Here is a 14,827-nt window from a genome sequence, read left to right on the forward strand (position 1 = left end):
AGTTGCATCTAGGGTTCATTTGCATTTCATTTGGAATGCATTTGCCTACTCCAAATGCAACCCTAGATGCCTCTCCTCCTATAAATCTCCAACACCCCACACCTTGTAAATACTTTGGAATTTATGATATTAAGAGAGCCTTTGTGCCTTAATATTCTTCCTTAGTTCCCTTGGTCATTTCGGCCACCTATCCTTCTCATCTTCACCGTGAGTGTTCTCACCTTTAGGAGTGGCCTTCATCCATCAATGAAGTGAGCCAAAACCTTAGAGTACCACCTTAGCATTTCATCAAACACCTAGCCTCCATAAACACCATTCGCCCATCTCCATCTCCAAGGCTAGAAACCTTGAGTTCCATGATCCAAGGAGTCCGGTCATCCCTCTTTCACGCTCTTAACTCAATCCATGCAAGGAGGGTTGCCATCATGTGGTATCAGAGCCAATGGTTCTTCAAGGGTAATCTCTAGTCTATTTTGAGTCTTTTAAAAATTCGGTCATGTCATGGTGTCTTCTTGCTTGTCTTGAAGTTGTGCTTGATAGATCATATTCATGCTATATTCTCATGGTCTATGTGTCTTGTTTTGTTCATTGATTCATGCCATAAATTTCCTTATGAATCATCTTGGTGCCTAGGTTTCTTTGTAGGATCCGTCCATTTTTGTTTAAGTTTGGGTGGCTGGAAAATTTTGTGCATGATATGAAAAATGATGATCATGTGTTTTTATTTTATAATCTATTAAGTTTTGTCACAAGAGTATGATTCTCTCTAATTTTTCTTGAAAGAAAAATCCAAATACACATGCCTAAAGACTTTCATGATCAAAATATGATATGCATGCTATATGTTTGTTGAAATGGCCGTGGGATTTAGAGTGCTTTAGAGAGTCAATCATGCATGCTAATTAATCCTAGCATGTTCCTTGATATTTAACCATTCATGTGTGATTTGTATCTTTGCACACATTGCAAAAATCGGCCATCTTGCTTTCCTTTTCCATTTGCACTTAATATGAACATGTTTTGCTTGATAATTTGAGGTTGAAAAGTGATTATATGTGCTTATTTTACTGCTGGACTTTATTACACAAAAAACTCAAAGAAACTAAAATTATTGACTCATTAAGCCATCACTAATTGCTAAGGATACTCCAAATTTTTTTCTAATCAAAATCAACAAACACAAGTGTAAAACCCAAGCAAAGGAGGAATATTAATATATAAAAAAAAAGCAAGAAAGTGGCTGGAAATTATCATTAAAAAAAAAAAAAGTGCCAAAACAAGTGAAAAAAAAAATGCAAACAAAAGGGATCCTTTGCTAGACTTGTGGACTTTTGGACAATTTTTCCTACCTTAGCAATTGGAGTTATTCTTTGGACCTTTGGACTATGTTTTAGTGGCTGAATGAGACTTTAAAATTTAACATGTTAAGTGCAACATTTTATCAAACACTTGCTACTCAATTCTAGTGCCATTCTAGGAATTAATCTTTTGAGTACTTGCCTTTCTTAATGTGCCTTAATTTTAGTTTTTGTGTCTTCTTTCTACTCTTAAGTTTTGTCACATATATCTCTACTTGAGTTTAGCCTTTTTAATTGTGCCTTTTTAGTTTTATTTCTTTGGACTCTTGTACTCTTGGGTGGTTTCTTCTTGATCTAGGTGTGGAAAGCTCCTAAAACTCATCACATACACTTTTGGTGAATTGATTGGAGGAGCTGTCCGATTTGATTCCAAGACCTTTGGAAGGATTTCTACTATCAAAAAGAGTGCATACACATTGAGAGGCTAACTTTTGGTTGTTCCTTGTGAAGGGGTGACAAGTGGGAGACTTGAAGACTCAATTTCTTGAATTGTTTTATCTTTTGCACCATTTCTTTTAGGCCACTTGTATTTGGCCTTTGTTTATTCATTTTTGGGTTGTAATTGGCCATTTCTAAACCTCTTCACTTTGGTTTTAGTTCGTGTAGTTGAAGGTGATTTGAAAACCTTCACCTAGGACTTCGACTAGAGTATGTTTTAAGTGTTTTCCTTTTGCATGTTTTATAGTTTTTGGTAGTATAATTGTTAGGGTTTTAACTTTACTTCCAATTACGTTTAGAAGGCTTGCTTTGCCTACTAGGGGTAACATGCACACACACACTTTATTGTTGTGCCAACTTGTTTTGTGAGAAAAGTGGAAAGGGCTTTGTGATTTTTACTTGATAAGGCTTGGTTTTTAAGTGATTCCTAGTAGTCCACCTCCCTTTGATAGTTCACTTTGTACACTTAAGTCTTTTCCTACCTATCTTGCACCTTAAAAGCTTTTTTGAAAACCTTTTATCACTGACTCTTTGTGAAAACTTTTTCAAACCTTTTTGAAAAAAACTTTGTAAAAACCTTTTTGGATCAAAGATGAGTGATCATTGTAGTGTCCATGGTCATAATTCTTGTAGTTCTAAGTCTAGTGTTAGGGATGAACTTAGGCAACTCAAAGAGTACCTAAGAAGAAAAGAAGAGGAAAATATAAAAAAAGAGGAAGAATTGAGAAGAAAAGAAAAAGAGTTTGAAAAAAATAATGCGGAAATAAAAAGGTTACTTGCAAAATTAGTTGAGAGGAGAGAAACTAGTGGATCCAAACCTAGGGTTGTCTCAACTAGGTATCAAAATTCCAAAGAGGTTAGAATCCCTAAGAGTATGCATGAGGAAGAAAATACAAAAAGAGAGGAAGGACTTAGAAGAAAAGAAAAGAAAAGAAAAGAAAATAGAAAAGAAAGAAAAAATGAAGAAAAGTATAGAGAAAGTTCAAGAGTGGTTAGAAAATGAAACACAACCAACACTCTTAGAGAAGAGTAAGGAGGATAATGTTTCCTCCAAAGGGCTTATGCTTGAAGAGAGTCACTTTCCCATTGAAAATGATTTAAAAGAAACTCTCTTTATTCATCAAGACCTTAACTCTTTCTCTCACATTGCCACTAGTCATGAAGTGGAGATTCAAAAACAAGTCCTTTTTAAAGAAAAAGAATCTCAACTTCAAGATTTAGTGAAGAAGAAGTGGACTTCACTTAGTCCCACTTCTTGTGCTACTTCCTTGGTGGTGCCCAAGGAAGATAAGCCTTCCTTCTTTAAGACTTTCTCCACTTTAGTTCCCTTCATAAAGCACCCTACTTTCGATTTGTATGATTTGTTGGATACATCTCACGGTGTCCTATTTTCTATTTTTGATCTTGAGGGAAGTTCAAACTTAATTGAACTTAACTTGGATACTTCCCTACAAGACAAACTTAGATTATATGAGTTTTCTAAACTTCTCTTAACACCTTTTTCTCATATGTATCTAACAAATTATGCAATACAAAGTTGTTTAGGTAATTTTTTAGTTAAGTTTTCTTTATTTTCCAATACATACCTAGGTCATTACATTGGGCACTTCCAACAAGATATTTTAGTTTTTAGGACTAATACATTAGTGTGCTATAGTTTTAGTCTTTTTACCTTTTTAGGTTTTAGTTATACACCTAGACTTCACCGTGGGGAGGATCCTATCCTTAACATTAGAGAGTCTAGTCCTTTTAATTTAGACAATCTTTTTAGCATTTTTAGTAGAACTCCTCTTAGGATACACTTTCCATTTCTATCATATACTATTACCTCTAATGCTTATTTTTATGTTTTTGTTGGTCATGATGCCCACCATGAGGAACCTCTTGATTTGAGGTCAAATCCTTTTCAAGAGGGAGGAAATGATGGAATAACACTAAGGCCGAGAAGTCCAAGAGGTGATATATTGAAGGAGGCAAGAGGAATGGGTTAGTGTTGAAAAATCATAGGAGGAGTAAGCCTACTTTTGGGCCTTAGCTCCTAAGTTTTTATAGCATTTATTTTTATTTTATTTTCCAATTTTACCCTTGTATTTTGGGGTGCTTAGGACTTAGAATTTATTTTCCCTTGTATTTTCCATTTTGCCCTTGTATTATGGGGTGCTCTAGATAATTAGGTTTTTAATTTTGGGCTAAGGTGTTAATTAGAGGGTGATGCATGTTTTTGGTGTCATTGGGTCTATTTTTGGTGTTAGAAAGGCTTAGGCCCAAGTGGAGGGCAAAGGTTGCATGGTCTTATCATGCACCTAGATATAGCCAATCTAAATCCAAAGATTCCATCCTTGGCCACCAAGTTGCATCTAGGGTTCATTTGCATTTCATTTGGAATGCATTTGCCTACTCCAAATGCAACCCTAGATGCCTCCCCTCCTATAAATGTCCAACACCCCACACCTTGTAAATACTTTGGAATTTATGATATTAAGAGAGCCTTTGTGCCTTAATATTCTTCCTTAGTTCCCTTGGTCATTTCGGCCACCTATCCTTCTCATCTTCACCGTGAGTGTTCTCACCTTTAGGAGTGCCCTTCATCCATCAATGAAGTGAGCCAAAACCCTAGAGTACCACCTTAGCATTTCATCAAACACCTAGCCTCCATAAACACCATTCGCCCATCTCCATCTCCAAGGCTAGAAACCTTGAGTTCCATGATCCAAGGAGTCCGGTCATCCCTCTTTCACGCTCTTAACTCAATCCATGCAAGGAGGGTTGCCATCATGATACCTATACTAACATGATGTTTACAAAACATATGAAAATAGCTATATCAAAATATGGCCCATGAAAAGTTCAACTTGGGCCTTCCCAGGCCCATCGGGCCCATTGGGCCTTGACTGGCCCACACCTTCATGTCTAGCCAACTCCTCTTGGCTCCTTCAATATGTCACCTCTTGCCTTCCTAGGCATGATTCCATCAGAGTGAGTGGAGTGATGATGAGAAAAAGATAGCTCAATATGACTATAGAGCAAAGAACATTATTACATCTGCATTGTCTATTGATGAGTTTTTTTTAGAATTTCTCAATGCAAGTCTGCTAAAGAAATGTGAGACACTTTACAAGTTACTCATGAAGGAACAAGTTATGTAAAAAGATCTAGAAAGCATACTCTTATAAGGGAATATGAATTGTTGAGAATGAATCATGGTGAATCAATTTCTAATTTTCAAAATAGGTTTACACACTTGATAAATCACTTTGCTGATCTTGGCAGGAAATTTGAAGAAGAAGAACTAAATTTGAAAGTGCTACAATGGTTGGATAGATCTTGGCAAGCAAAGGTTACTTCAATAGAAGAATCAAAGGACTTAACTTCATTGACCCTTGCAACTCTTTTTGGAAAGCTAAGGGAGCATGAGCAAAAGCTGCACATTTTTTAGGAAAATGAACAGCAAGACAAAAGGGGAAAAGGAGTGTCTCTAAGAGCCTTGAAATCAATCAAAGGCAAAGAAATATGTGAAGACTCAAGCTCCGAAGATTTTGATTCAGAGAACTTCAACTCGCTGGTGAAGAAGTTCAAAAAATTCCTAAGAAAGAAGAGGAGTTCCCCCTACAAGTTCAACAAGAAGGCCAACAAGAAAGAGGAAGGAAGCACATCCTCTTACAATTTTTTTGAATGTGGAAAATCAGGCCACATAAAAGCTAAATGTCCCAACCTTCTAAAGAAGCAACAAGAGGAAAAGAAAGGGAAGAAAAATTACAAAGGAAAAAAAGCCTACATTGCTTGGGAAGACAATGACTCAAGCACAACAAGTGATGAATCTGAATTTGAGGAAAATAACTTATGTTTGATGGCTAGAGCTGATCAAGACACAATAGTAAGTGATTCTGATCTTGAATCTAATCCAGATTACGATCAACTTCAAGAAACTTTCATTCAAATTCCCAAAGAGGCTGTTAAATTAGATGTTTTAAATTCAAAGCTTAAAAACAAGCTGTCATGGTATGAAAATGCTTTAATTAGAGTTGAACAAGAGCTTGAAAATTTGAAAAATGAACATGAAAATCTTCAAATAATTTTAAACTTCAATGAAGCTCATTGTGAAACCTTCCCTTCTTCAAAAGTTGATTGTGAAAATTGAAAGGTTTTGGAAAAAGAAAATGTTGATTTGAAAAACTCTCTTGCAAAGTTCACAAATGGAAATGCAAATTTGAATATCATTTTGGGAAAGCAAAGACATGCTTTTAATAGAAGTGGACTTGGTTTTAATCAAAGCATGAACATGCCATTAAAATCAAAGGAAAAAGTTTTTAATGGAAAACAATCTTTTAGAAATTACAAAGGCAATTTCATTAAACAAACTACTTGTTTTTATTGTTGTAAGAAAGGACATACAATAAGGAATTGCTACTCTAGGAAATATGGTGTTCCAAATGGAGAAATGATTTGGATTAAAAAGAGCCAAAGGCTGAGAACTAACCATCAAGGACCCTTCACATGGGTACCTAAATCAATTGTCTGATTTTGTTGTAGGAATGCTTGAGAGCCAAAAGCTTATTATGGTATCTTGATAGTGGCTGCTCAAGGCATATGACTGAAGATCCTTCAAAATTCTCAAGTCTGAAATTAAAGAATGAAGGATTTGTTACATATGGTGATAACAACAAAGGGAAGATTCTTGGTCATGGAAACATTTGGTAACTCTTCCTCCTCAACATTGATTGAAAATGTATTTCTTGTTGAAGGGCTGAAACATAACTTGCTTAATATAAGCCAACTTAGTGACAAAGGATTTAAAATTGAATTTGATAACACTTGTTGTTTAATCTGTGATAAATTGACAAAAGAAATTAAATTCATTGGAAAAAGAATTGACAACATTTACATTCTAGACTTAGAACATTCAATTACAATTTCTAACACCAAGTGTTTGATAACCAAAGAAGACAATATTTGGCTTTGGCATAGAAGAGCTGCACATATACACATGGATCACTTAAACAAACTTAGTAGAAAGGAATTAGTAATTGGATTACCTAAACTCAAGTTCAACAAGGACAAACTATGTGATGCTTGTCAAAAAGGCAAGCAAGTGAAGGCTAGCTTTAAGAGCAAAAATCAGATTTCAACTTCTAGACCTTTACAATTAATTCACATGGATTTGTTTGGTCCTTCAAGAACCATGAGTCTAGGAGGGAATTATTATGGGCTAGTTATGATAGATGACTATTCAAGATTCACATGGGTTGTGTTTCTTACAAATAAAAGTGAAGCTTTCAATGCTTTTAAGAAATTTGCTAAGCTTGTTCAAAATGAGAAAAACACAAATATCACCTCAATTAGGAGTGATCATGGAGGTGAATTCCAAAACATTTTGTTCCAAAGATTCTATGAGGAGCATAATCATAATTTTTCAGCACCTAGGACACCTCAACAAAATGGGGTTGTGGAAAGGAAAAATAGGTCTCTTGAGGAACTAGCTAGGACTATGTTGAATGAGACTAAACTACCTAAATACTTTTGGGCTGATGCAATTAACACAACATGTCATGTGTTAAATAAGGTTCTAATTAGGCCTATTCTGAAAAGAACACCCTATGAGATTTATAATGGAAGGAAGCCTAATATCTCATACTTTAGAGTATTTGGGTGTAAATGTTTTGTGCTGAATAATGGTAAGGAACAACTTGGAAAATTTGATGCTAAAGTTGATGAAGCAATTTTCTTGGGTTATTCTACAAATAGCAAAGCCTATAGAGTATATAACAAGAGAACTCTAGTAGTTGAAGAATCAGTACATGTTGTGTTTGATGAGACTAACAAGCAAGAAACAAAGCAAACTGAAATAGAGGACTTGACTGATTTGCTTGATCAACCACCATTAGAAAGTGAACCTAGTGAAATGCCTAAAGAGAGTGAATCAATTGAAACCACTAAAAATACAAGTGAACAATTGCCTAAGGAATGGAAAACTTTTAAGGACTTGTCAATTGAAAACATAATTGGAAATATTGCTAAAGGAGTGACAACTAGAAGATCCATCAAGAATATTTGTAATACTATGGCTTTTGTTTCACAAGTTGAACCCAAAACACTAGATGAAGCACTACATGATGAACATTGGTTAATGCATATGCAAGAGGAACTAAATCAATTTGAAAGAAACGAAGTTTGGGATTTAGTGCGATTACCAAATGATTATCCAATTATTGGAACTAAATGGGTTTTTAGGAATAAGCTTGATGAATCTGGAATCATTATAAGAAATAAGGCAAGGTTAATGGATAAGGGCTATAATCAAGAAGAGGGAATTGATTATGATGAGACTTTTTCCCCTGTAGCATGGATAGAAACCATTAGATTACTTCTTGCTTATGCTTCAATAATGAATTTCAAGCTTTACCAAATGATGTGAAAAGTTCTTTTCTAAATGGTTTAATACAAGAAGAAGTGTATGTGGAGCAACCACCTGGTTTTGTTGATTTCAAGTATCATAATCATGTGTACAAACTTAAAAAGGCACTCTATGGCTTGAAAAAAGCTCCAAGATCATGGTATGATAAGCTGAGCAAATTTTTGATTAAGAATGACTATGTTAGAGGTAAAGTAGATAATAAATTTTTTGTGAAGAAATTTAAGAATGATACAATGTATATTCAAATCTATGTGGATGAAATTGTTTTTAGATCTACTAATCTCTCTCTATGCAAAGAATTTGCTAAGACCATGCAAGGTGAATTTGAGATGTCAATGATGGGAGAGCTTACATTTTTCTTGGGGTTGCAAATCAAACAAATGAGTGATGGAATCTTTATAAGTCAAAACAAGTATTGCAATGAATTGTTGAAAAATTTTGGTATGGAAGGGTGTAAGGAGGCTGCGACACCAATATCAAACTCATGCAATCTTGACTTGGATGAGAAAGGGATAGTTGTTGACAACTCAAAATATAGAGGTATCATTGGATCACTTTTATATTTGACAGCTAGTAGACCTGATATAATGTTTTCCGTGTGCTTGTGTGCAAGATTTCAGGCAAATCCAAAAGAGTCTCACATGAAATCTGTCAAAAGAATTCTTAAATATCTAAGAGGAATAACAAATGTAGGTCTATGGTATCCAAAAGGAGTCTCACTAAGTCTGATAGGATATTCGGATTCAAACTATGCTGGGTGTAGACTTGATACAAAGAGCACAAGTGGTACTTGTCACCTACTTGGAAGTGCACTTGTCTCATGGCATAGCAAAAAGCAAACATGTGTTGCTTTAAGTACAACTGAGGCTAAATATATAGCCGCTGGTAGCTGTTGTGCACAAATCCTCTGGATGAAACAATAACTAAAAGATTATGGAACTGAGTTGAAAAAAATTCCTTTAAGATGTGATAACACAAGTGCAATCAATCTAACCAAAAACCCAATCTTACACTCTAGGACAAAACATATAGAAATAAGACATCATTTTTTAAGGGATCATGTACAAAAGAATGATTGTGTAGTAGAGTTTTTTGAAACAAATAAACAATTACCTCATATATTTATAAAACTTCTACCAAAAGAAAGATTTAATCAATTGAGAATTGAACTTGGAATTATCAATGAGTCTTGTTTGAATTGATTGTGAATGTGCACTTGAGTGTGATTGTTTGAATAAAACTTGATTGATGTGTGTAAAGAACATTGAAATGTGGTGTATAAAAGATTGTTTTTAAGAGATGAAATGGATGAGGAATGGTTAAAAGGTTCAGAGTAAGAGAAACAAAATTTCTCTGCAATAATCGATTATTGTAAAATTTAATCGATTATTTTAAGTAACACTAGGCAAATAATCAATTGTTCTGAAAATAATCGATTATCTGGGAAGAAGTAGAATTCCATAAGTCTCTGGAATAATCGATTATTTGTGCAATAATTAATTATCTGGATAACAAGAAAACTTGGAGCACTAGTACAAAAGACCCCTTTTACGTCGGGTATTTGAAGCCTTTTACGTCGGAAAAGCATCAGACGTCAATACGGGAGACGTAAAATTTACGTCGGGGGTCAAAAACCGACGTAAATTTACGTCGGACATGCCAAGGTCCGACGTAAAAAAGTCATGAAAATTAAAAAAAAAAAACGAGTGCAAGCAGAACGACCAGTTCTCCTTGGAGAACGCCCGTTCTGCTTGGAGAACGGTCTGTTCTCCATGGAGAACGGGCCGTGCTGCTAGCAGAACAGGCCGTTCTCCAAGCAGAACGGCCCGTTCTGCTTGATAGACCCAGGCAGTGGTCACTTCCTTCTGCAGCTTCACAAACACGAAATGCAACACAAACATTATTACGAAAAATACATCCCAGAAAACACAAACATCGGTTAAGGAGTGGTCACTACCTCATAGAAAAACAGATGGATGTATGGTTAAGCCATTTCCATCAACACGCGAAGAAGAAACAACGCAACTCCGAAGAAGAAAAACAGAAAAACATGAAGATGAGGAAGACAACCACGATTTGAGGAGGAGGCGGAGGGATGAGGAAGAATCCACAACGCGCGGGAGAACGTGAAGATGAAGAAGAATGCCATGATTTGAAATCTGTAGTGCGCGCTCTTGATTTAAGGAGTTATTTACGTCGGACGAAGATGGGTCCGACGTAAATGAGATAATTTACGTCGGCTGCTTTAGCTGTCCGACATAAATTATCTCATTTACGTCGGACCCATCGATGTCCGACGTAAATTTCCTCCTCTTATTTACGGAACTGCCACCGCGTTTTTACAACGTCGGGTGTGCTAGTTTCCGACGTAAATGAAGAGACGTAGTAGCTCCTTTTTCCACTAGTGGAGCCCTTGTAATAATCGATTATTTGGGAAATAATCGATTATCTGGGCAAGTTAGAGGAAATGACCCTCTGGAATAATCGATTATTCTAAAAATAATCGATTATTTAGTGCATACAGGGTTTTTCAAGAGATTTTACTGATACAAATAATCGATTATTTGTATAGATAATCGATTATTTACGCGACCTTTGGTTTTTCAGACGGTTTTTGAACGGATTTATTCACGCCAACTCCCAACCTCCCACTCTCCTTCATAAGTGGCACCTCTCTTCTACCCAATTCGATGTCTAGGGCTTTAATAACACCTAACTCTCTTATTCTACAAATAACACACACATTCTCTCAACTCTCACACAAACCCTAACCCCTCTATCTCACTTTCTTCTTCATCTTCTCTTCTCCAACCAAGAACCCATCTTTAATCACAAAATGACCTTATCTTCCAAGAGAATCAAGAAGCTTGAAGTCAGGGGGAGCAAAAGTCCTCTACCCATAGGAGCTGAGCAACTGATCTCCAAATGGTTTGCTGACAAAGAAACCCAAGCCCAAGTAAACAAGACTAATTTTAATAAAAAAAATCTATTAGATGAAAACTAAATTAATTTGAAATAATTTTCTAAATTATAATTAAATAAACATATTAATCTTTTTGAAATATCACTCAAATATAAAATAATTGAATCAATAAATAACAATACATATAGTAATCATTGATAAATTCAATATCACTCAAATTACATAAAATTCATAAATCATACAAACATCCCTAACCCCCAATATTCAATCGCATGAGATAATATAATACAACATTGCAAATCATGTAATTCACAGTATCTCACTCATATAGCAACAATAATCTTAGATCAATAATACATACACCAAATTAATTCCATGAATAAACCTAAGAGGCTTAGAGGTTGCCTCACTTTGCACACCTTTGTTATGTGCTCACAAGGTGAGAGAATCTCACACCCTCTCTTACCTCAAATGGCGATCTCCAAGACATATGTATGGTCTTTTCTATTTTGAGGCTACTCCATGTACTTCTTGAGGCTCTCTTCTTGTTTTCCTTTGTATACACTCTTAAAGTTTTAGAAATCTAATGCGTTATGACCTAACCCTTTGTCTATCTATTACTAATTAGACTTTGTGTTGGACTTAAAGGTCCAAACCCAAAGGCTTCCCATAAACCTACAACTTTTCTTTATTTTATTTTATTTTATTTATTTAATACCCTTTACTTTATTATAAGGTCAATTAAATAAATAATTGAGTGAGATGTGGTTTTATAAGGTTGTGTTCATAGAAAAAGAAATTATTTTGCCTTGAGGTGTTATAATAAGTAACAAGTTGTTGACAATTGAAAATGAAAAAATTAGGATTACAATTATCTTATGTTATCTCATTTAATTTATATAATTTGTTTAATTTTATTGTACATTTTTCACCCCTCAATATTTGTTTATGTTTAATTTTATTATTCATCATTGAATTTTGATTTCAAAAATAATAGATTCAAATTTTTTTTGAAAAGGATTGAAAAAAAAAATTATAAGCTTATTGCCCCTTTACTTGAATATTGAGGCTATTTGTAGACTTGGATTTCATGCAATGTTTTAAAGAGCCTTACAATGATGTCAAGTGAAAATGATATGTCACCATTTCTATATGGAATTTATATAGAGGAGGATACTCCAAATAATTTCACACACCATGGATGGATAAGATTTCACTAAATATTGTACACCATGTATCTCATATTTGATTAGGGATGTCAAAAAAATTTATACCCGTAGAAATCTATGCATATATAAAATCCACTACAGATAAAAAATGGATATCTATGACAATGGATATGGGTATTTTCTATACCTACATGTTAACAGGACAATTATGCGTATCATAGTATTTGTACTTGCATGTATTTACTAATATTAAATTGCACAAATACTCACACACACACACACAAGTATGTATGTATCTATATATATATATATATATATATATATATATATATATATATATATATATATATATATATATACATTAGTAAGTACCCTAATTGTTTAGACTTATCTCTTTTTAGCCATCGATTCGTGACACTTCCCTCAAGTGATCTACGACAACTTTTTTAACTTATATGATTGAACATTTAAATTTCATTTTCTACATCCATTTACTTTTATTAGTATAATTGTGAAGAATATTTGAATTTTATTGTTATAATCTATAAACTCTTGTTTATGTAGATTTTATTTGAATTTTAGTTTTATAATCTTAAAAGAAAACCTTTATCCAGACTTTTATAACCTTTGAAAGAAAAAAAATATTATAGATAACTAAAGTATATGTTTAAAATATTTTGTAAAATATTTTTAAGCTATTTATCCGATAAGGAGGGTAGCATACTACTCGATCTCACGTTACCCTATTAACATTCCTATATATGATATTTAAAAAATAAGGATAATTCCTAATGTCGAAATATTTGCATCCAATTAAGAAAATTGGCTTAATTCACATGTTAATAAATGATTCTTCAACAAGAATTTTCATCAATTCATACCATTATTTGACTATAGAAAACTCAAAAATCTTGCACAAAAATAAATAAGAAGCACCTATATTTTATCCTTCACTTTTTCACACTATTATTTAAAGTATTCCTATTGGAGCCCCTTATAATTATTACATTAAAACACATTTGTTTAAAAATGTTTTATTATTTTCCATGCACAAGAGATTCTTATTTTTAAAGTTTACAATAACATGCACCCTGCTGACAGATAGGTAATGATGCTCTATGACAGTTAATATTAGGAAGATGGAAAAGACAATCGTTGTTTGTAACACATCGAATTGTTGTTAACCTTGAAGATGAAAGGCCTGCAAAGTTAACAATAAAAAATCACATATAACATAAAAAAGGCAAATACAATTCATATATAACATGTAAAATTTCTATGGTGTATTTTGTGGAATTATATTTACCATTTGATTTTTAGGTTTTGCATTGCTTGTAATTTTGATAACAAATTAAATATGACTTGTATGTGTTAGGTTTGATTATAAAAGAATAAACTGCATTCACATATTGTTTCTATTTTCTTTGATCTTAAATTTCGTACCTGGCTCTTTCATTCCGTAATAACAAAAACATTTTCGCTTCCCACTATAATCAATACCACATTTTGCTGATGCTCCTCCTTCACAATGCAAAGAAGGAAGGTATTTAACGCAATCATTATCAGTAAAGCATTGATCACCTGCCTCTGTAATTGGTATTCGTGAGGGTGAAATACCTGAAAGATAAGTGTATGATTTTAATATGTATATGAGAGTAAAATAATACAAATAGCATGTAAGATATATAGAAACCAAATACCATGACAAGCTTCTACGACAAGAAGCACAAATAAAAATGTTATCTTGAATGAGGTCTTTGACATATCTTTGGATTGCAATCTTAAGATATATAAGAGAATTTAATAGTTATTGGAACAATATTGATATCTAGAGAACAATGAAATGTAAAACTTGATTTTTGTTTAGAAAAATGGTTATTTCTTAGAATCAAATCGATTAATCGAATATTTATAGTCGAGGGTAAACTTCATATTATTTGCATCAAGCATTACATGTCAGTGAGAAACATAAAAGTAATAATGTGTTAGGTGGATGGTCAAAATAGTTTGACTAAATATAATTTTTACTAATTATAATATTTAATGTAGAGTAAAAATATATTAATAAACATTAAATTAATAATCCAGGTTCAATGTTATTACTTATCTCAGTCAAACATGTCTAGAATAATCTAATATAATATTACAAAAGCAACATTATGTATGAAATAAGTGTCATAAGTTTAAAAAATTTATAAACATTATACTTAATAATATAGGTAACATATTATATGTCATAAATATATTAGACTTCAAATATTATATGCGAAGTGGATGTATTCACTTATATATTAATTTAATAAATGTCATAATACATTATCAACTTTTATGTTTTAAATGCAAACTGTTATTTCGTATGAGAATGTTTAGGTGTGATTCTTATGATAGGATATTGTTAGGGATTCTTATACATTTTTATTCTATTTTTATCTATTATATCTATTATTAAATTAAATTTTAATATTTATAAAATAAATGATCAATAATTAAAATAATTTTGTGTCACAATATAAATTATTTACTTTTA

The 14,827-nt window shown here is 33.1% G+C and overlaps 1 protein-coding gene across 1 annotated transcript; it reads right to left on the reverse strand.

Annotated features, from left to right (window-relative positions):
• Positions 1-13,101: 13,101 nt before the first annotated feature.
• LOC145949248 (Defensin-like (DEFL) family protein) lies at positions 13,102-14,462 on the reverse strand. Its single transcript, XM_083061800.1, has 3 exons — positions 14,001-14,462; positions 13,744-13,917; positions 13,102-13,501 (listed from the first exon to the last, which is right to left on the reverse strand). The coding sequence occupies exons 1-3, from the start codon at positions 14,062-14,064 to the stop codon at positions 13,368-13,370; spliced, it is 372 nt and encodes a 123-aa protein (XP_082917926.1). The 5' UTR covers positions 14,065-14,462; the 3' UTR covers positions 13,102-13,367.
• Between the last annotated feature and the right edge of the window lie 365 nt (positions 14,463-14,827).

The sequence above is a fragment of the Cajanus cajan genome, chromosome 8 (genome assembly GCF_000230855.2).
Source record: "Cajanus cajan strain Asha chromosome 8, NIPB_CcT2T_4, whole genome shotgun sequence".
Classification (NCBI taxonomy): Eukaryota; Viridiplantae; Streptophyta; class Magnoliopsida; order Fabales; family Fabaceae; genus Cajanus; species Cajanus cajan.

Excerpts from the sequence above, each read along its gene's own strand:
- LOC145949248 (XM_083061800.1), bottom strand. The coding sequence starts at position 14,064 with ATGTCAAAGACCTCATTCAAGATAACATTTTTATTTGTGCTTCTTGTC. Across the intron at positions 13,918-14,000 it reads TGTCGTAGAAGCTTGTCATG|GTATTTCACCCTCACGAATA; the intron begins GTATTTGGTTTC and ends CTTATCTTTCAG. Across the intron at positions 13,502-13,743 it reads TTACGGAATGAAAGAGCCAG|GCCTTTCATCTTCAAGGTTA; the intron begins GTACGAAATTTA and ends TTAACTTTGCAG.